Here is a 27,406-nt window from a genome sequence, read left to right on the forward strand (position 1 = left end):
TTGTTCCTAGCTTTCCTTTCTCCTCCCCCCTCCCTCACCTCTTGTTAATCTCCGGCTCTACCAGAAATGTCTGCAGGCCTAGTATGGTAGTCGCCTGTCTGTTTCCCATTTCCTTCCTATCTGTGTTTAAGCTCTTGCACTGTCAGAGGCACATACTTGCTGACATAGGTAAGATGGAATTGTCATTGGCACTATTACCCACATATTCTAATTTCAGGACCCTAATATTTTACTTCTGAGTGATCCAGACAAACTATCAAAGAGGAGTGCACCTGGAGCTTATTATCACTTTATTATACGTCTCTGAACGCCACAAATGTGAGGTAGGATGGGCAGCAGAACTAAATTGCCTACCAATATCATACAATTGGGAGGCCAGGTGACCCGCGTAGACCGGTTTCGCTTTTCTAATGCCAGGATAAATCAGGGGGACCTAAGCAGGCCGCAGACACCCTATGCCGGGAACAAAAAAAGAAAACCTCTTTGATCGCTCGTCCAAACTCAAAGACAGCCCTTTACAAGACATTTGGGCCAGAACGTCTCGGGTCCAACAGGCAAGCACTCCAATTCGCTCCGATGTCGCTTCAACAGAAATGGCAACTCTCAAAGGAGGACTTTATGAAGAGCTTTCAGGACTTCCAGAGGACGTTTACTGCTTCATTCCAGGCGCAGTTCACTACCTTCACAAAGGAGATCAAACAAATAATTACAGATTTCAGGAAAGATCTGTCCGACTTGGGCAAACACACTTACGCCAACGACAGACCGATTCAGGAATGGACTACTGATAACAGGCAATTAGAGGAACTACTTGAACACTTGGCCAGAGCGACTCAGAATCTTGAGATCCAATGTGACGACTTAGAGAACAGGTCTCACAGGGCAAGCATTCAGGTCAGGAATCTCCCTGAATCAGTTACCGATCCAGATTTGAAAGCGGCAATAGTTAAGATCTTCAAGGAGCTATTGGGGGCAAAGGAGGAGGAGGAGATCTTACTAGATCATGTTCATAGGGTGGACCAGAGAAGAGTAGACCCAGGCTCACGCCCAAGAGACGTACTGGTGGTGTCCGGATATACCCGCAGAAGGAACAAATTCTTCGTGCTGCTAGGCAAACAGATCCCATCACAAACAATGGCACAACGATAGAATTGTACCAAGATCTCTCCCCGATCACCCTTCAAAAACATAGGGAAATGCAAACAGTGGTAAAAACGCTGCAATCAAAGAAATAAGGTACAGATGGACATTTCCATTTGGTAATAAATTTGCACTCAACGGGAGGCAACATAGGATTACCTCTCACGCAGAAGGTTTGGACTTGCTGAAAAATCGACAAGGATGAAGGAGGTATCGCAGGGAGTCAACCAACACAAGCAGAATGTCAGATCTCTGAACGATCACAGAGAAGACTGATCCGGGAAGGATGCCGGTCAGGGAGTCAGATTGGACTTTCTGGAAACCTCGTCCGCATGGCCCGTTACAGGGGGAAAAAAGCGACACAAATCGAGTATTGAAAAGGGGAACTTTTTGGTGATGCCATTATGCCATTTATAAAGTGGTACGGAAAGCTCCGGTATGGAGCGCTCCACTTGGAATCCACGGAGTGGAGGTGAGGAGGGTTTTAGGGTACCCTAAGGGGGTCGCTATGGAAATGGTGTTCCATGTGGGAAAGGTAACTGTTGTAGGTACTTTAGTTACAATGGGTCACACTAGTGAGGGGCAGGGGTGATACAGGGGACAAATTGTTGTAATTACAGGGGTACGTGGGAAGTTTAACACGCGATTGCCCAGGGTACGTGTATTACAGGGGTACGCGGGAAGTTTAACACGCGATTAGGCAGGGTACGTGTATTACAGGGGTACGCAGGAAGTTTAACACGCGATTAGCCAGGGTAAGTGTATTACAGGGGTACGCGGGAAGTTTAACACGCGATTAGCCAGGGTACGTGTATTACAGGGGTACGCGGGAAGTTTAACACGCGATTGGCCAGGGTACGTGTATTACAGGGGTGCGTGGGAATCATCACACGCGATTAGGCTGGGTGGGTCCTCACAGGTGTTCCCTGTACACCCTCCACGGCCCCTGCAGGCAGCCTACAAAACAGGGGACTACCCTGCACACCTGCTCATGTCCCCCTGCACCCCCACCCCCCCAGCAGTGCAGGGGCAGCCTCCACCAGGCCCCCACTCATGTCTCCCACCACCCCCACCCTCCCGCCACCAGGGGCAGCCTCCACCAGGCCCCCACCCATGTCTCCCACCACCCCCACCCCCCCCGCCACCAGGGGCACTCTCCACCAAGCCCCCACCCATGTCTCCCACCACCCCCACCAGTGCAGGGGCACCCTCCACCAGGCCCCCACCCATGTCTCCCAACACCCCCACCCACCAGCACTGTGGGACACGTGGCCAGCAGGCAGTCAGGCAGCAGCAGATGGCAGGTGGGAGCGTGCTCAGGGCTCTGGGGGGCAGTAATTTGGCCTCCTGGCCAGGAGCGTGGTCTCTCGTGTGTGAACGCGTGGACAGCCTGATAGGTAGTGAAATCCCACACGTCAGCAAAGGCCCTTAGCGCGTAAACCCGTCAACAGCATATGCGCGCCTATAGTCACCTGCACGTGCAGGAAATTGTTGCGTGACACGTCCCAGTGTCAAAGCGTGTGATTGGTGAAAATGGATGTACACGTAGAAGTGACAAAGCGTGTGATTGGTGAAAATGGATGTACACGTAGAAGTGACAAAGCGTGTGATTGGTGAAAATGGATCTACATGCAGAAGTGACAAAGCGTGTGAATGGTGAAAATGGATCTACACGGAGAAGTGACAAAGCGTGTGATTGGTGAAAATGGATCTACACGCAGGAGTGACAAAGCGTGTGATTGGTGAACGTACACGCCGCGTAAGTGACGCTGTACGTGTGGGCCTGTATATAAGGTACATGTAGAACACCATTTCCTTGTACGTGCTTTTCGTGGAGAGCGAGTGGGTGAATTCTGTACTTCTTGTCGGTTCACACGCGATTTACTTCACTGCGTTTCCAGTTCGTATTCCCTGTTACCTCTGACAGCTTTTTCTCTTTTTTCTCTTTTACTGGTTTACCTGGGCCTGTTCCCTCAAACAGTGTCCCCTTCTACTGTTGTCCTGTCTTCTCAGACAGCGTACACATCTTCTTTTGGCGGGGGTTTAGCCAGCCAAACGCGCTCATTCTTCACGCTCTTTTACCTGGCAGACGGTGAGTCACGCACGTATCCAACTTCTGTGCTTGCCCCGTGTGTAGCCTACCCCTTCAGAGGTCATTCTAGGCTGCGTGTGACACGCATACGTTCATTCTTGTGTTACTGGGTGCCACAGCGTAGTGCAGGTTTTTCTTTCTGCACACGTGGTCTAGGAGGGGTTGCGTGCACGTCATCTCCCTTTTTTGGGCCTCCTGTGCGTTGCGTGACCCGTCATCTTTCCCCAGGGGTTACAATCAGCCGTGCTAGAGCACTAGGGTACAATTACCATCTGGTACCCAACCCCTTTGACCCCCAATTGCCCAGGACAATTGTCTACAGCCACTCCCATACGCACATTAATATCAGTGCCATGGCTGGGAGGCGAGGATTCCGTAAGGGTGGCAAAGGTGGAAGAGCCACAAGTGGTGGCCGTGGTGGATCCGGTAGGGGACGTGGTCGTAACTTGCAGGGTGAGCCTGTCCCCCCATGTGTGGAGGACCAGTCAAGGGCACCCATCATCCCCCCCTCCCCCCCTCCCGTTGAGGCTGAAGTGGCTGACACCATCCATGCTCAGCCCTTGTTGGACCAGCCCATTGTGGCACCAGACCTGGCTGACTCCATGGCTGACTTCCAGGTCAGCAGGGCTACGACACGTGCGCTGGTGCACGTTGATGCCATCATGCCACGTGGATCTGGGGCAGCAAGGTCATCTGCTGCACCAAGGAGGCAGGGCGGAGTGGCTGCAGGGGCAGCTGCGGCTCCATCCACCCCAGCCCTCACACACCCAGCCAGGACAGTGTCGGTCCTAGTCCATGCTGCTGACATTCCCCCTGACACCATCACACTAGAGCCAATGCCTGCACCAACTCCCATGCTGAGTGTGCAATCCCACACTCCTGATACAGAGTCCACCAGGGCTCCTGCCCCTAGTGTCCAGAGCGGCGCAGGACACTCAGGATCACCACCACCTTCCAAGCGGAAGAGGAAGAGTGCTCGTCCGGCACAGGCTGATGCCCCAGACACGGCTACACAGTCCGGCCCGTCCAGGAAGCCCAGCTTCACGGATGACGAACTGAATGCACTTGTCGAGTATGTGTCCGGACATGACAACGAGATGGTCATTGTTGCAGGATCCAAGACCACACCTGCACAACGCCAGGCACACTGGCAGACCGTTGCGGACATCGTAAGTGCCCTTGGAATCGTGAGGCGCACAGCCAATGATTGCTATAAGCGCTGGAATGACCTAAAGCGCAGGGCAAAGAGTAAGCTGGCCTCAAGTCATGCCGCAACTCTAGTGACTGGAGGTGGGTCTCCAGTAGTAGACATGGAACTCACTCCACATGAGTCAGTCGCTGGGACCTACGTCACGGAGGAACAGATCCAAGGCGTGGGAGATCTGGCTGATTACGAGGCATTGTCCGGTGAGTGCACATGCATGTGTGTGTCATACATGTGCATGGTGTGTGTGTGAGGGCTTCTGTTTGGGTGCCAGGTGAGAGTGTGTGCGCCTCAGTCGTATGGGTCAGCCATGTGCATCATGCAATACTTCCTGCGCAGCTGCATTTGGCCATAGCAGTATCCCTTCTGCCAACAGTAGACATCTAGCACAACTGCACGCCAGTTGCCCTTGAAGTGTCACCTTGACACAACATATTTGCTTATTTTTCACTGTTCATTCAGTCAGTTTGTTTGCATTCCACCACTTTCACTAGGCATGTCGCTGTCCACTAGTCACATGTCTGACATGGGTATGGTAAAGTGGAGTGACTTTGTTACCTGGATATCATTTGTACACACATGTCCCTGTGCTATTTGACCATTTCAGACTGGCAGCTCCAGGTGAAAAATCTGACCTGTTAGAATCAGAAAAGCTATTACATGCGGGAACTGGACTGAATGAATAGGTGCTGCCCTCCTCTCCATCTTCACTCAATAGCAATGGTACATGCCATCTGTGTGATGGCATGTGTGTTTCACCTGCCAATCACAGGCCAATGTGTGATGCCACTGCCAGGCAGCATGCAGAAAATTTGTTCATCTTCCATCTTGGTGTCATCAGTGTGTGCCATTTGCCTGCACTTCATACGCAGTGAGGGTGCATGCATGGGAGGGTTTTAGTCATGTGGGACATGTGTCAATCAAGTACTGGTTCTCTTGCTTCTCAGCCCTCAATGTGTGCCATGGTGCTAATGCCTGTTTCCATTACTTTGTTTTCATGTCTTTGCAGGGGAAGACGCACCTGATACTGCTGGGGTTGTGGAGATGGTGCAGACCCAGGAGGTGTCCCAGGGCCGACCAACCACCAGTGAGGGACGTGGTGTGGTGGTGGGGGAGAACCCACAAGTGCTGCAGGTCGTGCTCTCAAGGGGTGTCTCTGGCTGCACCTCCCCCGAGCTGTACTCAGGTGTTGATTCGGATGAGACCTACGTGCCATCGCTGGTGAGTGTTCCAGGGAGGGATTCTGTTCTGTCTCACCCACCTGCACCAGGGTCAGTACCCTCCATGGGGATGTCAGTGTTGGCAGCTACGCCTTCGGTGGTTACGGATGCAGGGTCACACTCCGCGACATCTGATCCTGTTCCTGGGCCAGCAGATCAGAGGGGGAATGCAGTCCTGCAGCCTCAGGCAGTGCCGGCACAGCAAGGCGCAGTTCGCCTTGCCCCAGACAGGTGTGGTGCCCGCCGACGTGGTGGCCGTACGCCACCCGGCAATACCGCATGGGAGCAATCCATTTACGGTATGGCTACCCAACAGGCTGCATCATCCGAGATGATGGCTCAGGCCATGGATAGGGTGGCCACTTCCATTGTCCCCCCAGAAAGGCTGATGGAGCGACTAGAGCAGGCAACCGACTCCATCTGCCAGTCACACAGGGAGGACATGTTGGGGTCCAACAGGGACAGGCGGGCGGCACTGGCGACTCTGCAGGAGGCCATCTCCATTGAGTCCCAGGGCCACAGGGAAGCCCTGAGGCAGGAGCTCCTACACCTCAGGACGACTCTTGTTGAGCTTGAGGCTTCAACACACCAAAGGACAGAACAGCAGCTGGAGCGTCTCACCCGTACGCTCTCAGCTGAGATGCAGGCAACGAGGGCGGAGGTCCGGGCATCCCGTGAGTTGTTGCATGGGGACCTCCGCACACTCATCCTCCAGAACCAGACCTACCACACCCGCATGCTTGCAGCCATGGAGGAGCAGACTAGGGCCTTGCGTGGGCTGCCTCCCATAGTGCAACCACCTCCGGATGCAGCTGCACAGGGTGATAATAGCGACAGCAGTGACACTCCCACAATAGGGTAGCCGTGTGGGCCATGAGCCCATGGAGGTGTTTTATCTTCCCAGGATCCACGCAGGTGGGTTCTGGTGTGCATCCTGTCCTCGGACCTCCTGGGTGGCCTCCCCAACCCCCCCGGGCCCATCAATGGCCATTTTTGATTGTTTCTTATTTTTATTTTGATTTCTTTTATTCCCAATTATTTTGGGACGATCTGTTGGCTCCGATCTGTTGGCTCCGATCTGTTGGCTCCGATCTGTTGGCTCCGATCTGTTGGCTCCGATCTGTTGGCTTCCGTGGTTCCTGTGGGCATACGCTGCATTGTGGCTGGGCACATGCAGGCTTGTAATGTATTTGGTTCAGATGCTTGGGTTTGAGTCACACACACCCCTCCTGCTTCCCGTTTCCATGGGCTTGCAAAGGGTGTGCCCAAGTGACAGTGAATTACACAGTGACGTTGGACTCCCATGAGCTGTGTGGCCAGTCTGTAGTCAATACTGTGTATACATTCATAGTGCATATTGCTGTTGTGTTGTACACTGCATGTTGCATTGATGTGTAACTCTTCTTCTGTGTCTACCTCCCAATTTGCAGGTCCCTTCCTCAAGTCCACACAAGGACCTCTAGTCTGGCGATGGGGACCATGTTGGCAGCAGTGCACCTACAACTCTACATGGCGCCAACACTGCACAGTTGGTAGTGCAGGCATTTCCAGGTGGTGAGACTACTAATATGTAACATTTTTGATGTCATGTTAATGGTACTACGTGCTCAAGTATGTTGTTGGTCCGGCATTGCTGTGAGCATTTCAGGTGTTGCAGGTTTCTAATAGTGCCACTGTACATAGTGAGAGTGATGTCATGTTGTGGGGATTACTTTGTTTACCAGCAATTAGCATGACATGGCACGGTGTGTCGTGTGGCAGTGCTGGGGTTGGGTTGGCTGACATGGCACTGTCCTCTTGTTGCATTTTGCAAGTGGGTATTCATTTTAGCTGCTTCAATGTGTAACTTCACAAAACTGCATTGGTGGTGTCTGTGTGGGTAGGGATGCACACATTGTGACACTTCCAGGTGAACAATCTCAGGCTGACATGGAATTCCCGGTTCATTCTCCACACATTCAGGATCAGTGTCAGGTTGAGTCATCATTGATTGTCAGATGGAATGTGCCAGGGCAGTGTGCACTCCACAGGGGTGTGATTTCTATGTGAAGTAATTAGCCACTAGCTGTGTACGGGCTGCCTCCCCCCGTGCCCTTTCCCCTCCCATGCGCAGCGGCTGTGCATGTGGTTGGGGATGTGGGGCCACCACCATGTCCACGGCCAGGCCCCGGCGTGTTGCAACGTTGTGCAGGACACATGCTGCCACTATGATCCTGCACACTACTGGGGGAGCGTATAACAGCTGCCCGCCAGAACGGTCAAGGGAGCGAAAGCGTGACTTCAGCACTCCGAATGTGCGCTCCACTATGCCCCTGGTTGTAATGTGGGCTGTGTTAAATCTTACCTGGGGTGGCGTGGTGGGGTTCCGAATTGGCGTCATCATGTGGGGGCTGAGAGGGTAGGCACTGTCCCCTGTGGAGGTGGGGATTGGTATCATTGGTGAGGTTGTGACCTTGCTCAGTATCCAACATGCATGCATGTGCAGTGGCATACATACTCACCAAGCAGCCATGTATCGCCATGCCGCCCAGCTTCTAGGTCCCGGCTTAGGGTGGACATTCGGTAAATGAAGCTGTCGTGGGTGGAGCCGGGATAGTTGGCATATACTGAGGTGATGATTCCCTTGGCATTACATGCTACCTGCACGTTGATGGAATGCCAGTGCTTGCGGTTCCTATAGATGTGCTCAGATGCCCTGGGGGGACGTAGAGCCACATGGGTGCAGTCGATGGCACCTAGCACTTTGGGGAATCGTGCCACTGCGTAAAAATCCAGGGCGGCAGCATGCCTTTCTGCAGGTGTTCTGGGCAGGTATATGTGCCTGCGGACTGATGGGCGTGCAGTCATGATGTCCAAGACCTGGTGTAGGCAGCGTGACTGGGTGGCCTGTGACACCCCACCCACTATGGCACTTGTCCGCTGAAATGATCCAGTGGCTAAGAAGTGCAGTACATTGAGGACCTTCTCCAGGGGGCTGAGTGCTTGGGAGCACAGGGTGGGTGATGTGAGGTCATCCTCCCACTCACTCACCAGGTCCAGTATGATGTGTGGTGGAAACCTGTACCTCCCATACACCTGGTCATCAGGCATCCCGAAAAGGCTGGTTCTGGGTGTGAATATTCTGGCCCTGACTATCCTCCTCCTCCTCCTTTGGTAGCCCACTGCCACTGCTGCTAGGAACGGTATGTTCATCCTGGCGTCTGAGCTTGTTATTGTTAAAGTCCGCAATTTATGCTTAGCGCGTGTTCTAGGCGAGCGTGTGACCGGCGCAGCCCTGGAATCCTGTTCCCAGTCCAATAGCGTGTGGAAATTCACACGCACCACGGGATACAGCGTGTGACCCGCGCAGCCCTGGAATCCAGTTCCCAGTCCAGTAGCGTGTGGAAATTCACACGCACCACGGGATACAGCGTGTGACCCGCGCAGCCCTGGAATCCTGTTCCCAGTCCAATAGCGTGTGGAAATTCACACGCACCACGGGATACAGCGTGTGACCCGCGCAGCCCTTGAATCCTGTTCCCAGTCCAATAGCGTGTGGAAATTCACACGCACCACGGGATACAGCGTGTGACCCGCGCAGCCCTGGAATCCTGTTCCCAGTCCAATAGCGTGTGGAAATTCACACGCACCACGGGATACAGTGTGTGACCCGCGCAGCCCTGGAATCCTGTTCCCAGTCCAATAGCGTGTGGAAATTCACACGCACCACGGGATACAGCGTGTGACCCGCGCACCCCTGGAATCCAGTTCCCAGTCCAATAGCGTGCGGAAATTCACACGCACCACGTGATACAGGTTCGCTGACGTACTTGCGTGTGTAAGTGGCCGCGCACCCATTAAATACACGTACATAGGCCAATCGCGTGTACGCGCACTTTTGTCCAATTACACGCGATGACACTCTGACGTGCAGTATCTCCACGTGTGCCCCGTCATCACGTCCTGAGTGGGGAACACCCATGCGGGTCACGTCACAGACGCGCTTACGCGCTGAGGGACTCTGGTCCAATAGAATCGCGTATGCGTGCTGACGCGCTTACGCGCTAAGTGCCTTTCCTCGGATTTCACGCTGACGTGCAGGATTTTCACGTGCCAAATCACTCCGTATCAAGCTGGCCACGCGAAAACACACGGAAGCCCACGCTCCTGCCCAGAAGGCCGAGTTACTGCCCCCCAGTGCCCCGAGCAGCCTCCCACGTGCCATCTGCTGCTGCCTGCCTGCCTGCCTGCTGCCACCGTGCCCTGCCATTTGGTGCCTGCACATCAGCCATCTGCAGGGGTCCAGTTGCTGTGTCCACCCCTGCTGGAACTGAAGACTCCCGACTGGTATTACATCGCTCCACAGCCCAGCCCCAGGACCCAGTTGCCCACCCACACCTGCCTCTGGGGTTGCCATGTCGGGCACTTCCACATCTGGCACCAGTGGCAACCCCAGGCCAGAGGGGCAGAGGGGCACCAGCTTCACTGTCACCGAAGTTGGTGTCCTGGTGGAGCATGTCCTGGGGCAGTATGATGCCCTCTTTGGATCGTCCCGCGCCAGCAAGGAAGGACGGCAGAGGATCTGGGCCGACTGTGTGGTTGCCATCAACGCGGAGGGGGTGGCAATCCGCGAAGTCCTGAAGATCAAGAAGCGCTGGGAGGACTTGAGGTCCAGGACCCTTGTGAAGGCCCGGCGCCTCGTGGAGGGGGGCCGGGGCCGCATGAGTACCATCCAGATGAGGGTCCTGGAACGCGTACGCCCAGCGCTCCACGCCCAGATCCTTGAGAGGGAGGCCCGTCTGGAGTTGAGCGGTAAGTGTCCATGCATTACTGTGTGAGACAGGGCATGTTGCGGTGTGCTGGTTCTATGATACTTGCCTGTATGTGTGCCATAGCCCATGTATGCATGTATGTGTGCAGGGACATCATGGTAATGCATGTGCGACCAGTGATGTGTGATGCACATGGTTGTTGCATGTGTTGAAATGCCGCATGGGGAGCCCTAATCAGATTATGAACATGAGAGCATGCCAGTCTCTGTACCTGAACATGGGTGGGGGTGAGGGATGGGTGCTGATGCCAGGTACATATATGGTAGCCATGTCTGTGTGCCTGACCTGCGTGTCTGTGACTTGTGCATGCCATGGATGCATGACACATGTGTGTGACAATGCAGAGATTCAGTAAAGCAGCAAAATTACCCTTGTATCCGCTGTGTTTGGTGTGTTTGGGGCCAGATGGATGTGACTGAGGTGAAGTGTGTGCATGTGATGGGCATGAGGCATGATGCATGTGAGTTACATATCATTGAATGTTTCAAGAGTCCATTGGACATGCATGGAAATGTCCATGGCATGCACCATGCCTGTTACTGTGTGTGTTTTGCCTGGACTGACCCATGTGTTGTGGAGGGACATGATGGAAGTGTACTTTGACAGTGGTGCTCATCTGCTATTGCTTCCTGTCTAGGGGACCATTGTACAGTGCCCTGATGCTTGTGTTCTTTGTCTCCCTCTACGCAGCGGCTAGTGAAGAAGAGGGCGGAGACGGCGCTGTGGAGCAAGGCGGCGGGGATGCCCCCACGGCTGCAGCGGAAGGGGTGGGTGAGCCCCCACAGGGGCCTGCTACGGTGGGAGACGGTGAGGAGCCATCCAGGTTGGTGGTTTGCACAGAGGAGGAGGAGGCCGCCACTGGGGCACACATGGGGCCTGGTGGGGGCATCCCTGCTGGTGCAAGTGGTGCAGTCCAGGGCCAGGGGCAGGAGGCAGCACAGGTCACCGTGGAGGGGCCTGTGCATGTCGCTGTCCCTGACCCTGTGAGTGCACCACCATGCACCAGCAGGGATGCCCCGTCCCAGGCCTGTCCGCAGGTAGAGGGGATGTCCATGTCACCTGACTCCCCTCCACCTGCGGACGTGGGAACCCCTGGCCGTGCGGAGAAGGTCCTGATTGGGGTCGCGTTGCGCACGGCTGTGATTCGTGATGCCGTGCGTGCTTCCCGGGAGGAGCACGCACGTCATCACGAAGTGCACCGTGCCGACGTGGCCCAATTGGGATCGGCCATGTTCGGGGGTTTCCTGCATGTGTTGGCCAATGTGGCGGCCCTCTCCTCCTCTGTGCAGGCTATCCACCAGTCGTTCTCCTTGCCGTCTTCCAGCCCAGATGCCACCAGGGCCCCCTGTGGACCTGCCCCGACCAATGCAGCCAGCTCGGTGGGGATCCCATCCCTGCCACAGTCGGGAGTCAGAGATCCAGCAGGGGTGGACACCAGAGCAACTGGACCCCAGCAGATGGAGGATGTGACGGCATCATCGGGCAGGGCACGTGCACGACGGCGTCGGTGGTTTCCATCAGCCTGGATGCCGTCGTGCTGGCACAGGCAGTTGCGTCGGAGGCAGCAGCAGGCTCAACGTGGGAGGCATCATGGCTCGGGGCCATCAACATCAGGGGTGCAGGCATCGGCCGGAGGGCAGGAGAACCCTGGAATGGGAGTGGCTTCCGTGTGGGAGAGGTTGTGCCAGCGGATAGGTGCGGAGCGGCAGCGGGCAGAGGAGGAACGGCTCACGATGGTCAGGGCGGAGGACTCCATGCGGAGGGCGCTGAGGCGGGCTGAGTGCCTCGAGGGTCTTCGCAGGGAGTTTGAGCTTGACACTGCGTTATCCCTGCGGGACCTCGGGGCCAGGGAACATGCCCGCCTCCAAGCCATTGACCAGGAGTTCGATGATGCCCTGGCCCATGACAACAACCAGTGAGCCGTCCGAATAGCCCGCTGCCTTTGTATATAGTTGTATAGTTAGGGTTAGGTTTCCTTTGTTTTTTTGATTTTTTTTTGGTTGCGATTGGACAATGCACCACTTTTTTGTATATAGTTCCCTTTTTAGTTAGTAGTCAGTTAGGTTTAATTTGGTAGGGCTCATGGACCCAGGATGATCTTCTTGATTGGCTTATTTTAATTTTTCATAATTTTTTCTTGGACATTCATCTTGTTTTGTTTGATTTGCTTTGTGTTTTTTCTTATTTGCTGTTCAATACATATTATTTTTTTAATCTTCAATGTGTCGTATCATCTCATTGCTTTCAGGCATGTCATGTTGGGTGTTTTGTCATTCACTTGCAGCCATTGTGTGTGACAGACATGTGTTAAATTGCATTATTTACATTGGGGGTGTAACATGTAATTGCCTTTGATATGTGGGTGGGTGTGATAGTTGGTTGGGCCTTTTGGCAGGGGAGGATGGGCATTACGGACATGATTGGGGAATGTTGGGACCCAGGTGCAGGGGGGCATGGATTGGACATGGGTGGGGGCCTGCTGGCAGGTGCCCCACAGTGCTGGGGGGTGGGGGTGGTGGGAGACATGAGTTGGACATGGGTGGGGGCCTGCTGGCAGGTGCCCCACAGTGCTGGGGGGTGGGGGTGGTGGGAGACATGAGTGGGGCCCTGGTGGAGGGTGACCCTGCACTGCTGGGGTGTGGGGGTGGTGGGAGACATGAGTGGGGCCCTGGTGGAGGGTGACCCTGCACTGCTGGGGTGTGGGGGTGGTGGGAGACATGAGTGGGGCCCTGGTGGAGGGTGACCCTGCACTGCTGGGGTGTGGGGGTGGTGGGTGACATGAGTGGGGGCCTGGTGGAGGGTGCCCCTGGTGGCTGGGGTTTGGGGGTGGTGGGAGACATGAGTTGGACATGGGTGGGGGCCTGCTGGCAGGTGCCCCACAGTGCTGGGGGGTGGGGGTGGTGGGAGACATGAGTTGGACATGGGTGGGGGCCTGCTGGCAGGTGCCCCACAGTGCTGGGGGGTGGGGGTGGTGGGAGACATGAGTGGGGCCCTGGTGGAGGGTGACCCTGGTGGCTGGGGGGTGGGGGTGGTGGGAGACATGAGTTGGACATGGGTGGGGGCCTACTGGCAGGTGCCCCACAGTGCTGGGGGGTGGGGGTGGTGGGAGACATGAGTTGGACATGGGTGGGGGCCTGCTGGCAGGTGCCCCACAGTGCTGGGGGGTGGGGGTGGTGGGAGACATGAGTGGGGCCCTGGTGGAGGGTGACCCTGGTGGCTGGGGGGTGGGGGTGGTGGGAGACATGAGTTGGACATGGGTGGGGGCCTACTGGCAGGTGCCCCACAGTGCTGGGGTGTGGGGGTGGTGGGAGACATGAGTTGGACATGGGTGGGGGCCTGCTGGCAGGTGCCCCACAGTGCTGGGGGGTGGGGGTGGTGGGAGACATGAGTGGGGCCCTGGTGGAGGGTGACCCTGGTGGCTGGGGGGTGGGGGTGGTGGGAGACATGAGTTGGACATGGGTGGGGGCCTACTGGCAGGTGCCCCACAGTGCTGGGGGGTGGGGGTGGTGGGGGACATGAGTTGGACATGGGTGGGGGACTGCTGGCATGTGCCCCACAGTGCTGGGGGGTGGGGGTGCAAGGGGACATGTGTTGGTGTTCATTAGTTCAAGGAGACATGTGCCTTTGCTGGGGGGCATGCCCATGTTGGGTGGGCTGCCTGCGGGACATGACCAGGGATGCAGGGTAGTCCCCTGTGGTGTGGGCTGCCTGCAGGGGCCGTGGAGGGTGTACAGGGTACACCTGGGAGGAGCCACACTGTCAAATCACATGTGGAACTTCCCGCGCACCCCTGAAATACACGCGCCCAGGCTATTCGCGTGTGGAACTTCCCGCGCACCCCTGAAATACACGCGCCCAGGCTATTCGCGTGTGGAACTCCCCGCGCACCCCTGAAATACACGCGCCCAGGCTATTCGCGTGTGGAACTTCCCGCGCACCCCTGAAATACACGCGCCCAGGCTATTCGCGTGTGGAACTTCCCGCGCACCCCTGAAATACACGCGCCCAGGCTATTCGCGTGTGGAACTTCCCGCGCACCCCTGAAATACACGCGCCCAGGCTATTCGCGTGTGGAACTTCCCGCGAACCCCTGAAATACACGCGCCCAGGCTATTCGCGTGTGGAACTTCCCGCGAACCCCTGAAATACACGCACCCAGGCTATTCGCGTGTGGAACTTCCCGCGCACCCCTGAAATACACGCGCCCAGGCTATTCGCGTGTGGAACTTCCCGCGCACCCCTGAAATACACGCGCCCAGGCTATTCGCGTGTGGAACTTCCCGCGCACCCCTGAAATACACGCGCCCAGGCTATTCGCGTGTGGAACTTCCCGCGAACCCCTGAAATACACGCGCCCAGGCTATTCGCGTGTGGAACTTCCCGCGCACCCCTCAAATTCACGCGCCGAGGCTATTCGCGTGTGGAACTTCCCGCGAACCCCTGAAATACACGCGCCCAGGCTATTCGCGTGTGGAACTTCCCGCGCACCCCTGAAATACACGCGCCCAGGCTATTCGCGTGTGGAACTTCCCGCGCACCCCTCAAATTCACGCGCCCAGGCTATTCGCGTGTGGAACTTCCCGCGAACCCCTGTAATACACGTAGCCCGCTCCCCCAGACCCGATCGCGTGAGGAACTTCCCGCGCACCCCTCAAATTCACGCGCCCAGGCTATTCGCGTGTGAAACTTCACGCGAACCCCTGAAATACACGTAGCACGCTCCCCCAGGCCCGATCGCGTGAGGAACTTCACGCGAACCCCTGTAATACACGTAGCCCGCTCCCCCAGGCCCGATCGCGTGTGGAACTTCACGCGAACCCCTGAAATACACGTAGCCCGCTCCCCCAGGCCCGATCGCGTGAGGAACTTCACGCGAACCCCTGTAATACACGTAGCCCGCTCCCCCAGGCCCGATCGCGTGAGGAACTTCACGCGAACCCCTGTAATACACGTAGCCCGCTCCCCCAGGCCCGATCGCGTGAGGAACTTCACGCGAACCCCTGTAATACACGTAGCCCGCTCCCCCAGGCCCGATCGTGTGAGGAACTTCACGCGAACCCCTGTAATACACGTAGCCCGCTCCCCCAGGCCCGATCGCGTGAGGTACTTCACGCGAACCCCTGTAATACACGTAGCCCGCTCCCCCAGGCCCGATCGCGTGAATAACTTCACGCGAACCCCTGTGATGCACGTACCCTGCAAATCGCGTGTGACACTTCCCGCGCACCCCGGTATACATGCACACGTATTTTTTGTCAGCGGGTGTCCGTGTTTGTGGGTACCCCTTTGCACGTCATTTTTCCTGGAGGGCCACAGTATGGGACATTCATCATGGCAGTATATAGGTGCTATTTGTTGGCGCACCTTTTGGCGCACTTTTCTTACAGCCGCAGAGACGCTACCGCCTCCTTTCTTGTGGCGGTCGTGTTTGTGCCTGTGCGCTGGTTTGAGCGTGCGCTTTTTTCCCCTATTCTATTCCATGAATACGTGTTGTAGGCGAGCGTGTGGGCGTTCCGCGCACTTGTGCCCTGTACTTCCCCCGTGACGCCCACGTTTTGGCAAGTTGTTCCCCATTCCGAGTGTTACGCCCGTGTTCCGCCTACTTTTATTGCGTGCGCCGCGCTATGTGCGAATTTCGCTGTGGCCTGTGCGATTTTCGCTGTGACCTGGCGCACGCTGTTAGATGGCCTGTGCGCCAACGTGCGCCAACGTGCGCCAACGTGCGCCGCGCACTTTTTTTTCGCACATCCGCTGGTTTTCTCGCGCACGGCCTTCCATGAATCGACGTGCGCTGCTTTTCGTGCGATTATCGCACTTGCACTGCGATTTTCGCTATTCCACTGCGATTCGCACGTTTTTGCCCACTTGCGCCGCGCTAATTATTCCATGAATCGGCCTCATAATGTTCAGGGGCGGAATATCCCCGTTAACACAAAAAATTGGAGGGGTTCCTAACGTGGCATCAGCCTGAGGTTTTGATTCTGCAAGAAACCCATATAAGACAACAAGATAAGTCCAGTCTTTATATCCGGCACTACCCCCATGATTATTCAAGTAACGCGCCAAAGAAAGTGGCTGGGGTTTTAATTGCATTTAGGTTCCTCTTTGTGGCTGTCGATATAGGTTCGACCAAAATAACCTTGGTATCGCTCTACGCTCCTAACACAGGCCAGGATAGCTTTTTGAGGAAGACCCTAATGGAGTTAGACACATTTATGGTAGGGGAACGGTTAATATTTGGACATTTCAATCTGGTTTGGGACCCGTTGAAGGATAAAAGCGTGAGAACATGATGCACACAACCCCCTCCCTCACAGGGGCTCCCTACCAAAAAAAACCGTTAGCGGCCTTAGATGTTTGGACAACTCTGAAGGGAACAGAAAAAGGTTACACATACTATTCCCATGCCCATAACTCGTTTTCACATATAGATTACGTATGGTCATCAGCCTTGCTGCTGGGCAGTATCTCAAATATAGAGATACTTCTGATCACACCATCAGATCATTCCCCTCTGGAACTGAAGCTTTTGCTTCCAAGGACGACATCCGAGTTGTGGTCATGGGTTTGCCCTTCTAAACTATTCCGGTACCCTGTTCAGAAGGATATATTAGGGGTGAAAATTGAAGAATTTTTGGAGCTAAATGATACCGGGAGGATCTCGACAGACATTTTATGGGATGCCTTTAAGGCAACGTTTTGGGGGGAAATTGATCTCAGCTGGGGCTGCTAGACATAAACAAAGTAGAGGGAATTGAGTCCAAACTGGAGACAGAAATTATACTGATCATGAAGAAGATGGAAACTGAGGGCGGCCCGGCAATTAAAAAGGCATATAGGAATGTTAAGGGGAGGGAACAACTACTGTTAACATCGAAAGCAGAAAAAGGGCCATTATATGCGAAACAGAAATGTTATATACAAGTGAACAAAGCCGATCGGTTGCTGGCTAGACAATTGAGGCAGACACAGGCCTCAGGCACAATTTTTGGAATCAAATAAAAAAACGGGGACATGATAGCGGCAACACCACATATTATCACACAATCTGTTGATTTTTATTCCACACTTTACGATTCAGACAAACCCGATTCCTTAACACAAAAAGCGTATCTACGCTCAGTCAAGCTACCCCAGGTACGAGATCAATTGGAAAGAGAACACTTGAAGACATTTCTCCCAATGAATAAGGCTCCAGGTCCAGATGGTTTCACAGCTCCATTCTATAAAATCTACTATTCTATTGTGGCCCCAAAAATGATAAGACTATAACTCATTTAAAGACACAGGTTCTTTAACACTTCCCGCGCACCCCTCAAATTCACGCGCCGAGGCTATTCGCGTGTGGAACTTCCCGCGAACCCCTGAAATACACGCGCCCAGGCTATTCGCGTGTGGAACTTCCCGCGCACCCCTGAAATACACGCGCCCAGGCTATTCGCGTGTGGAACTTCCCGCGCACCCCTCAAATTCACGCGCCCAGGCTATTCGCGTGTGGAACTTCCCGCGCACCCCTGTAATACACGTAGCCCGCTCCCCCAGACCCGATCGCGTGAGGAACTTCCCGCGCACCCCTCAAATTCACGCGCCCAGGCTATTCGCGTGTGAAACTTCACGCGAACCCCTGAAATACACGTAGCACGCTCCCCCAGGCCCGATCGCGTGAGGAACTTCACGCGAACCCCTGTAATACACGTAGCCCGCTCCCCCAGGCCCGATCGCGTGTGGAACTTCACGCGAACCCCTGAAATACACGTAGCCCGCTCCCCCAGGCCCGATCGCGTGAGGAACTTCACGCGAACCCCTGTAATACACGTAGCCCGCTCCCCCAGGCCCGATCGCGTGAGGAACTTCACGCGAACCCCTGTAATACACGTAGCCCGCTCCCCCAGGCCCGATCGCGTGAGGAACTTCACGCGAACCCCTGTAATACACGTAGCCCGCTCCCCCAGGCCCGATCGCGTGAGGAACTTCACGCGAACCCCTGTAATACACGTAGCCCGCTCCCCCAGGCCCGATCGCGTGAGGTACTTCACGCGAACCCCTGTAATACACGTAGCCCGCTCCCCCAGGCCCGATCGCGTGAATAACTTCACGCGAACCCCTGTGATGCACGTACCCTGCAAATCGCGTGTGACACTTCCCGCGCACCCCGGTATACATGCACACGTATTTTTTGTCAGCGGGTGTCCGTGTTTGTGGGTACCCCTTTGCACGTCATTTTTCCTGGAGGGCCACAGTATGGGACATTCATCATGGCAGTATATAGGTGCTATTTGTTGGCGCACCTTTTGGCGCACTTTTCTTACAGCCGCAGAGACGCTACCGCCTCCTTTCTTGTGGCGGTCGTGTTTGTGCCTGTGCGCTGGTTTGAGCGTGCGCTTTTTTCCCCTATTCTATTCCATGAATACGTGTTGTAGGCGAGCGTGTGGGCGTTCCGCGCACTTGTGCCCTGTACTTCCCCCGTGACGCCCACGTTTTGGCAAGTTGTTCCCCATTCCGAGTGTTACGCCCGTGTTCCGCCTACTTTTATTGCGTGCGCCGCGCTATGTGCGAATTTCGCTGTGGCCTGTGCGATTTTCGCTGTGACCTGGCGCACGCTGTTAGATGGCCTGTGCGCCAACGTGCGCCAACGTGCGCCGCGCACTTTTTTTTCGCACATCCGCTGGTTTTCTCGCGCACGGCCTTCCATGAATCGACGTGCGCTGCTTTTCGTGCGATTATCGCACTTGCACTGCGATTTTCGCTATTCCACTGCGATTCGCACGTTTTTGCCCACTTGCGCCGCGCTAATTATTCCATGAATCGGCCTCATAATGTTCAGGGGCGGAATATCCCCGTTAACACAAAAAATTGGAGGGGTTCCTAACGTGGCATCAGCCTGAGGTTTTGATTCTGCAAGAAACCCATATAAGACAACAAGATAAGTCCAGTCTTTATATCCGGCACTACCCCCATGATTATTCAAGTAACGCGCCAAAGAAAGTGGCTGGGGTTTTAATTGCATTTAGGTTCCTCTTTGTGGCTGTCGATATAGGTTCGACCAAAATAACCTTGGTATCGCTCTACGCTCCTAACACAGGCCAGGATAGCTTTTTGAGGAAGACCCTAATGGAGTTAGACACATTTATGGTAGGGGAACGGTTAATATTTGGACATTTCAATCTGGTTTGGGACCCGTTGAAGGATAAAAGCGTGAGAACATGATGCACACAACCCCCTCCCTCACAGGGGCTCCCTACCAAAAAAAACCGTTAGCGGCCTTAGATGTTTGGACAACTCTGAAGGGAACAGAAAAAGGTTACACATACTATTCCCATGCCCATAACTCGTTTTCACATATAGATTACGTATGGTCATCAGCCTTGCTGCTGGGCAGTATCTCAAATATAGAGATACTTCTGATCACACCATCAGATCATTCCCCTCTGGAACTGAAGCTTTTGCTTCCAAGGACGACATCCGAGTTGTGGTCATGGGTTTGCCCTTCTAAACTATTCCGGTACCCTGTTCAGAAGGATATATTAGGGGTGAAAATTGAAGAATTTTTGGAGCTAAATGATACCGGGAGGATCTCGACAGACATTTTATGGGATGCCTTTAAGGCAACGTTTTGGGGGGAAATTGATCTCAGCTGGGGCTGCTAGACATAAACAAAGTAGAGGGAATTGAGTCCAAACTGGAGACAGAAATTATACTGATCATGAAGAAGATGGAAACTGAGGGCGGCCCGGCAATTAAAAAGGCATATAGGAATGTTAAGGGGAGGGAACAACTACTGTTAACATCGAAAGCAGAAAAAGGGCCATTATATGCGAAACAGAAATGTTATATACAAGTGAACAAAGCCGATCGGTTGCTGGCTAGACAATTGAGGCAGACACAGGCCTCAGGCACAATTTTTGGAATCAAATAAAAAAACGGGGACATGATAGCGGCAACACCACATATTATCACACAATCTGTTGATTTTTATTCCACACTTTACGATTCAGACAAACCCGATTCCTTAACACAAAAAGCGTATCTACGCTCAGTCAAGCTACCCCAGGTACGAGATCAATTGGAAAGAGAACACTTGAAGACATTTCTCCCAATGAATAAGGCTCCAGGTCCAGATGGTTTCACAGCTCCATTCTATAAAATCTACTATTCTATTGTGGCCCCAAAAATGATAAGACTATAACTCATTTAAAGACACAGGTTCTTTAACATAGTCCATGGAGGAAGCTAAATTGATTATTTTCCTAAAACCCAATAAAGTATGCGGATCGTATCGACCAATTGCCCTGATCAATCTGGATGCAAAAATTTATACGAAAATACTGGCAAATAGATCGATAGATATTTTGCCAAGCTTGATCCATCTAGATCAATATTGGGTTCATTAAATATCGGCAAACCCATGATAATATCAGAAGGGCCTGTCATTTGATGGAAAAGACAAGCAAAAAAGGACAACTAGCACTTTTCCGATCATTATACGCAGAAAAAGCATTTGACAGGGTGGAGTGGTCATCTCCATTTCAAACTTTGGAGGCTATGGGATTCGGTCCTAGGTTTACGAGTATGCTACAAGTGAAATCTAAAGACCAAAGATTAGATTAGCTATAACTGGTCAGTTATCTATTCCAATAGTGCTACGCCGTGGTACAGAGAACGGATGTCCACTGTCCCTCCTTCTATATGCGATCCACCTAGAACCTTTAACAAGAATCAGACAATCAGATAAAATACAAGGGGTACCATTTGGGACAGGTAAACATACGATTATGGCACATGCCGACGAAATGTTGAGCACAGTAATAAATCCGGTAGAATCTTTGCTAGGGGTTACACAGGAACTTGAACAATTTGGTAAAGGGGCGGGCCTTGAAATAAACTATACCAAATCTGAAATATTTTATCCCTTGCACCTTCCCTGAGGGTGCAGGTGTCTCAAAATACACAATTTGCATGGGCGGGAGCCAAAATGTAATTATTGGGCATTTATCCAACTAATTCTCTACAATCAATGTACAAAGCAAATTCCCCCCTCCGCCCGATTCTTTTAGAACTTCGGCGCTTAATGCAGCGGTGGGGCCCACTAACGATCTCATTGTTAGGGCGGATTAATGCAGTGAAAATGACAGTACTCCGTAAGGTGTTAAATCTTTTTTGGGCTCTCCCTATAGACGTACCGCATTCCTTTTTCGGGAATTACAGAGTTTGGTTCAAAATGTATTTGGAACAATAAAACCCCTTGAGTAGTCATGAAGACATTAACGAAGCCAACACTTAAAGGCGGTTTAGGACTACCGGATTTTGTAAAATACTACCAGGCAGTACATCTCTGAGTGGTGAAAGAACAGGTTTCTTCAAAAATAAAAAAAATGTGGGTCGAGATGGAAAAGGCAATTTGTGGTCCAAACATTGCAGAACCCATTTGGCTTCCCAAACAGGATCGCCCAAAAAATATGCATGCCAGCCAGATTACAAATTTGGTGGAAGAGATATGGGATAGGGTGGAGACCCAATGTCAGGTTACAACATATCCCTCCCCTTTTGCGCCGAATTTTAACAATCTGCAGTTCAAACCAAACTTGGATAAAGGTTCCTTTACTAAATGGAAAAAATCAAAATTTAACTAAATTAAGGACATGTTTTAGGGTATGACTTTAAATTGTTTGATCAATGTAAAAAAGAACAAGGCCTTAAGGAATCAGAAAGATTTCGATACTTCCAGGTCCGACATTGGCTGGTAGCCCCTCCATACAAGGCTGCTGTCATTAGACAGTCAACAACATTTGAGAAGTTCTTGACCTTGAATCCAGGAGAGAAATCCCTAATTGCGAACCTTTATCGATTGCTACAAGAGGAGCGCCTAGAAGGTAGCCCGAGATATGTTCAGAGCTGACAACAAACAATGGGAAAAGCAATATCTATTGAAGAATGGCAAACTCCATGGAAAAAAATCCCAAAGTTAACACGCTTGCTACAGATCAGGGAGTATATAAAGCTATGCTGCAATGGCATTATACTCCTTATAGACTATAAAAAATTAAATTAATCAGTATGGATAAATGTTGGAGAGACTGCAAGGGTACAGGGGATTGGCTGCATACGTGGCTTAGCTGTCCTAAACTGGCGAGCAAGTGGGGAACAATTAAAAAGTACATTTAAGAACTGCTTGGAAAATCTTTGTAGCCTGACGCAAAAGACACGCTCTGTTGGGAATCGGTTCTTCGGAGGATGGCAAATGACCAAAACATAAACGCAAATCGCAGAACATCTAAAGGGTGGCAGCACTGGTGGGGATTGCCCAATACTGGAAACATAAAGACCTCCCACATGTTCACAATTGGTTCTTGAAAAGTTTGAACTTTGTTGCTTTGGAATGGCTGATATATGTTATTCAGAGTGCACAAACAGCATTTAGAAAAATGGGGTACGGTTCACACATTTTTACAAGCAGACTACAATGTGGCACTATGCCTGCATAAACTGAGAATACTAGACATTGCATAAACCTTGATTCTCTGCGAACACTAAGACTCTGGTTGGGGAAGCAAAAGGGGGGTTGATAACGGTGGGATTAAGTTCATCGTTTATAAAAATTTAAATGCCAATTAAAAAATAAAAATATTGACACAAAGTTTACCAGCTTCTCCTGTAAACCAGTGATAAAATACTATGAAGCTAAGTTGATCGCCAAGCTGCTTTATGGTATTGAGACATACCCATTCCCTATATTGGAACACCTGTATGTGGTTGAGGCTAACATTTGGAAGAGATTATTAAGCATACCCGAGTTTTCCCAGAGCAGCGGTTCGGTATGACTTGGGCTTACTTTCTCTTAAATCACGTGCGGAGTGGAGAATTCTATCCCTATTATAGTGAATTCTCAGCCTGGGTTCAAATTTTCTTTATGTTGATTTTAGAGTACTTTACTGATGGTTGCCCCATGAGAGCCCTTAAAGCACTTTTGTTCTAGAAATGATAGATTGCCCTTTAGAGGATTTGGTAGAGTATCCTAGCGCAGTTAAAGCCCTTCTGTACCGTTATGACTGGGCCGCAACTTTGGACCAATTTCACTCTTACCCTTCCCTACTACACCTGAGGGAAGAACTGACCTGCGCCATATTTGTACGTTTCCGCTAGAACTTGCATAAAACTAAAAAAACTTTGGTAAGATACAAGAAGATCTTGCCCAATTATGGAGGGTGTAGGTTTTGCAAGATACCAGGTATTGAGGAAATTATTAAACATCTAGTAAAGACTTGCACAGGCGTAATTGCTCTATGCAGTCTCTACTTGGGTAAATGGTTTCTATTGGCCACCTCTCACTCTGACCTAAATGCCTCTTGGAACATATGCTTGGTAGGGTGAACCACATTCATAGTAATTGGCATTACCTCTTTTATTAGAGCGCTTAATCTAGAAGAGTCTTAGCATGTTGCACAGTTTTTGATAAATGTTTTAGTACTCTATGATTGATAACTGAAAAACGAATGTCTATCACTGATTTTAACCATAAATGTACTGTATGTTACATTCTTTTACTACTTCTATAGTTCTTTATTAAAGGTTGATCTTTTCAAATAATATTTTATTTTTAAAAAAGATACATAGTTATCATAGGGGGACATTTTTATTCCCTTTTAGTGGGTTCCCCACCCCAAATTAAATGTTGGTTTTCTGTTATTCTTAACTGATCTACAGGGGCCCATCCCATTCCAAGATGGTGGCATGCAGAATATGGAGGATGTAGCAGAATAACCATAGCTGTAGGCTGCTTTTCAATGATTTTCATTGAAGGAGTCTTTCCTTGGTGGAGGATCATGTTCTCTTTCGTGGATGAAGACTCCTAAGAGGAACAGTTTTTCTCAGGCCTACCCAGGTACCGGAACACACGCATCCAATAGCATAATCTTCTACATAACTCTCCAATGCAACTCGCTCTACAATGAACAAGAGAAGCATAAAGAGCAGATTTGTTTCCGGACATTAGATTTTAGTAGAATAAAAGCCAGGCATGTGGCTCGGTGGACCAATTCATCCACTATAAGGGCCTGTGTTGGACCTAATGGACACAGGTTCAAATCCAGGCAGGTCCACTCAGCCCGTCATCCTTCCAGGTCGATAAAATGAGTCCCATTGAGTTGGTTAACCATACAAATCAGTTATCTGTTAATAGCGCCAAGATATCCCCCTCTGGCTGTCATGTTATGTTATATATTTACAAAATCTTAGCCTTTGTTGCTTGCAGTGTAGCAAAACTCATACAGAAATCTGTAATAACACCTTCAATATAAACTCATTTCAGTAGGATACGATACAAACCAAAATCATGTAAATGATGAATATGCCACAAATGCACTCATCTTCAGTGGATGGTACTTACCAACATTTAATGGCTTGCCATAGTTTACTGGGAGTTCCGGGGGCCTGCCTCTATGAAGAGCAGCAAAAGATGACCCTTTCCACAATGGATGCTTGCTATCTATACAAATAAATAGAACATATCTATTAAACAAGAAATCCCCAGCATACACCTTATTTCCACAAACATATATGGCACAAATACATGCATATGGGTCTTGTTTCCAGGCGCCTTTTTTAAATATTTACCCCAACAGACGTTTTAGGAAATTGATTACGCCAAATTAGCAATGATAACAGGCGTTTTACAATTTGTTGTCTGGATATTTTAGGGAACTTACATATCAGCCCTCTGAAGCAGAATGTTTTTATGTTGCACCTAACAAAACGCCAAAATAAAGAAATACATGTTCACCTGAAGGCCACTTCAGAGAGCTTGATTATATATGTATGTGGGGGTTAGGAACCAATTATAAATGAATGACATAGTTTAAGTTAACAATTGTGGTCATGGTGTAGTTTATCTTAAATGCAATCTGTGGGTGCAAATGTGGATGTAGGGGGGTGCTTGGTATGGAAACAGGTTGACAGGGTTTATGTTACAGGTTGGGGGAGTCTAGGAACAGCGAGGTAAAGTTGCAAAGGACAGGACAAACGAACTAAAATTCCTTTAGGTGCTACAGCAAGATAGGAAACAGATTGCCATGTAATATGGGTGGTGAAGAAAAGACCAACAAGCAAATTGGGGAGGCAACATCAACAGTGTCTGTGCATTATACTGCTATGATGTCGAGTACTCTCCACAAAGTCTCAGGAACCGCTTTCAAGTTCAACAAAATGGTTTATTAGGAATTTAAGACAAACTCAGGTCAGGTCAACTGGTGTGTCAAAATGGTAGTTCCTGGTTTCAAAGCTGTCTTTTCAAAGCAAACAGAATTGCCTTTTAAAAAGGCTTGCTTGGTCTCTCCCATGTCTCCCTCCCAGTCCTTGGTCTCTCACTCTTGTTTTTATCTTAAGTAATCCAACTCTCCCCTTGTGTTCATTAGTTGGCATGATCAATGTCCCTAGCCCTGATTCTGACTCTATTAAAGTTCATCTTATCTTAATGGCCTACATCTTATCACAGAAGTGAGGCATGCTAATAAGGGTGGGTTTAGGGGCTTCAGGCTGATCAGAAGGCTCTTGGTTACCTCCCTGCCCAAGGGCCCTGGCTCCATATCCCCTAGCCCATCCTCACTATCCTTGTTGTCTCACACCTAAGTGGCCTACTGACGTTTCCATTTACTGAGTTCCCGTTTACCGCTGACATTTTGCTACATGCATGTAACTCCTTGCGCCGCTGACATACCCTGTAGAATTGAAGTGTGCGTCTCCCTCTCAATTTTTCTTCCAACCTCATTGCAACTTTCCAGTTTCCTCTTTCGCCAACCTCACTGCTACAAAAATATGAAGCCCCTTTCCCGTCCACCTGCTCTCCCAAATCATACTCCCGCATCCAAACTCTACTCATTCAGCCACCATCTTCTCCAACTCTGGTCTCACAATCACCAGTTCCACCCTCTCCTCCAATCTTATTCCCTCTTCCTGCTTTCCCTTTCACCACTACACTGTTCCTACTGCTATGACCTACTCATCTTTCTTGTATAATGACCATTCTAAATGGCCATGTATGTAATTATATCCTGACTGCATAAACCGCTCTTTCCCTGTATAAAAATGTATATACTGTGCTATGCAATTGACTGTATAAAGTGTATTTCAACTGTATAAATGTATGTGCCATGTAACCATTACCTTTCACACAAGCACCCAGATACCTTTGGGTCAGATGCGCTCTATAAATAAAATAAAACAAACCTCCCCTCCTGACTCTCCTTCTCCGACCATTCCCAAACTCTCACACCTATCCTCCTTTTGGGCCTCCTTGCATATACCCCATTCACGTCCCCCTGGACCGACAAATGGGTTTGCATGTGTGGGTGATTTTCTATGTTAATGCAGGATTGGCTGGTTTTAAAAATGTGTTTAATTTCAGCTGCATCCAGTTGTGGAACGCGGGTTTCTTGCACACTCTGGACCGAACTTAGATAAAGCTGGTCCGCCATGTTGTATTTTTTTATCTCACTCCTCCCCGGGAACCTCTGGAACTACATGACAGGCAGGTGAAGGAAGCAGCACTCCAACAGTGCATCCTCTGGGGAGCGGTTACTGGGATGGTCAGTAAGCAGTGCTTATAGACCCAACATTACATCTCAGTATACTTTGGGCATTTCCTAAAGGGCCAGATTTCATGTGACTGGCCCCTGAACCCTTACTCAGGTGTTGGGGGAGGAGGAGACAATGGGATCCTCCTCACACCACCCCAGGGCCCTGCATCACAGAGCAGATGGCAACCTGGTCCCCATGGCCACTTTCCTCACACACCTCTGGTCAGGCAAGAGAACATTCACACACTACTTAGATACCATCCACTGACATCACTTCAGTGTCAGATTAAGAATCTTAAATGTAGCTCTTAGGCAAGACTGTATGCACTACCCTTTGGGTACTACTACAACAACCCTGACCTCCTGGCAAT

The 27,406-nt window shown here is 51.3% G+C and overlaps 1 protein-coding gene across 2 annotated transcripts in view; it reads right to left on the reverse strand.

Moving 5' to 3' along the window:
- The window catches only part of BRWD3 (bromodomain and WD repeat domain containing 3), a 1,632,068-nt gene that overhangs the window by 1,507,371 nt on the left and 97,291 nt on the right, over positions 1-27,406 (reverse strand). For both annotated transcript variants that reach the window (XM_069612911.1, XM_069612910.1), the window contains exon 6: positions 24,851-24,949. In XM_069612911.1, coding sequence (XP_069469012.1) covers positions 24,851-24,949 — 99 coding nt within the window. The remainder of the gene's footprint in view (positions 1-24,850; positions 24,950-27,406) is intronic.

The sequence above is a fragment of the Ambystoma mexicanum genome, chromosome 5p, assembly GCF_040938575.1.
Source record: "Ambystoma mexicanum isolate Mex_15411 chromosome 5p, UKY_AmexF1_1, whole genome shotgun sequence".
NCBI lineage: Eukaryota > Metazoa > Chordata > Amphibia > Caudata > Ambystomatidae > Ambystoma > Ambystoma mexicanum.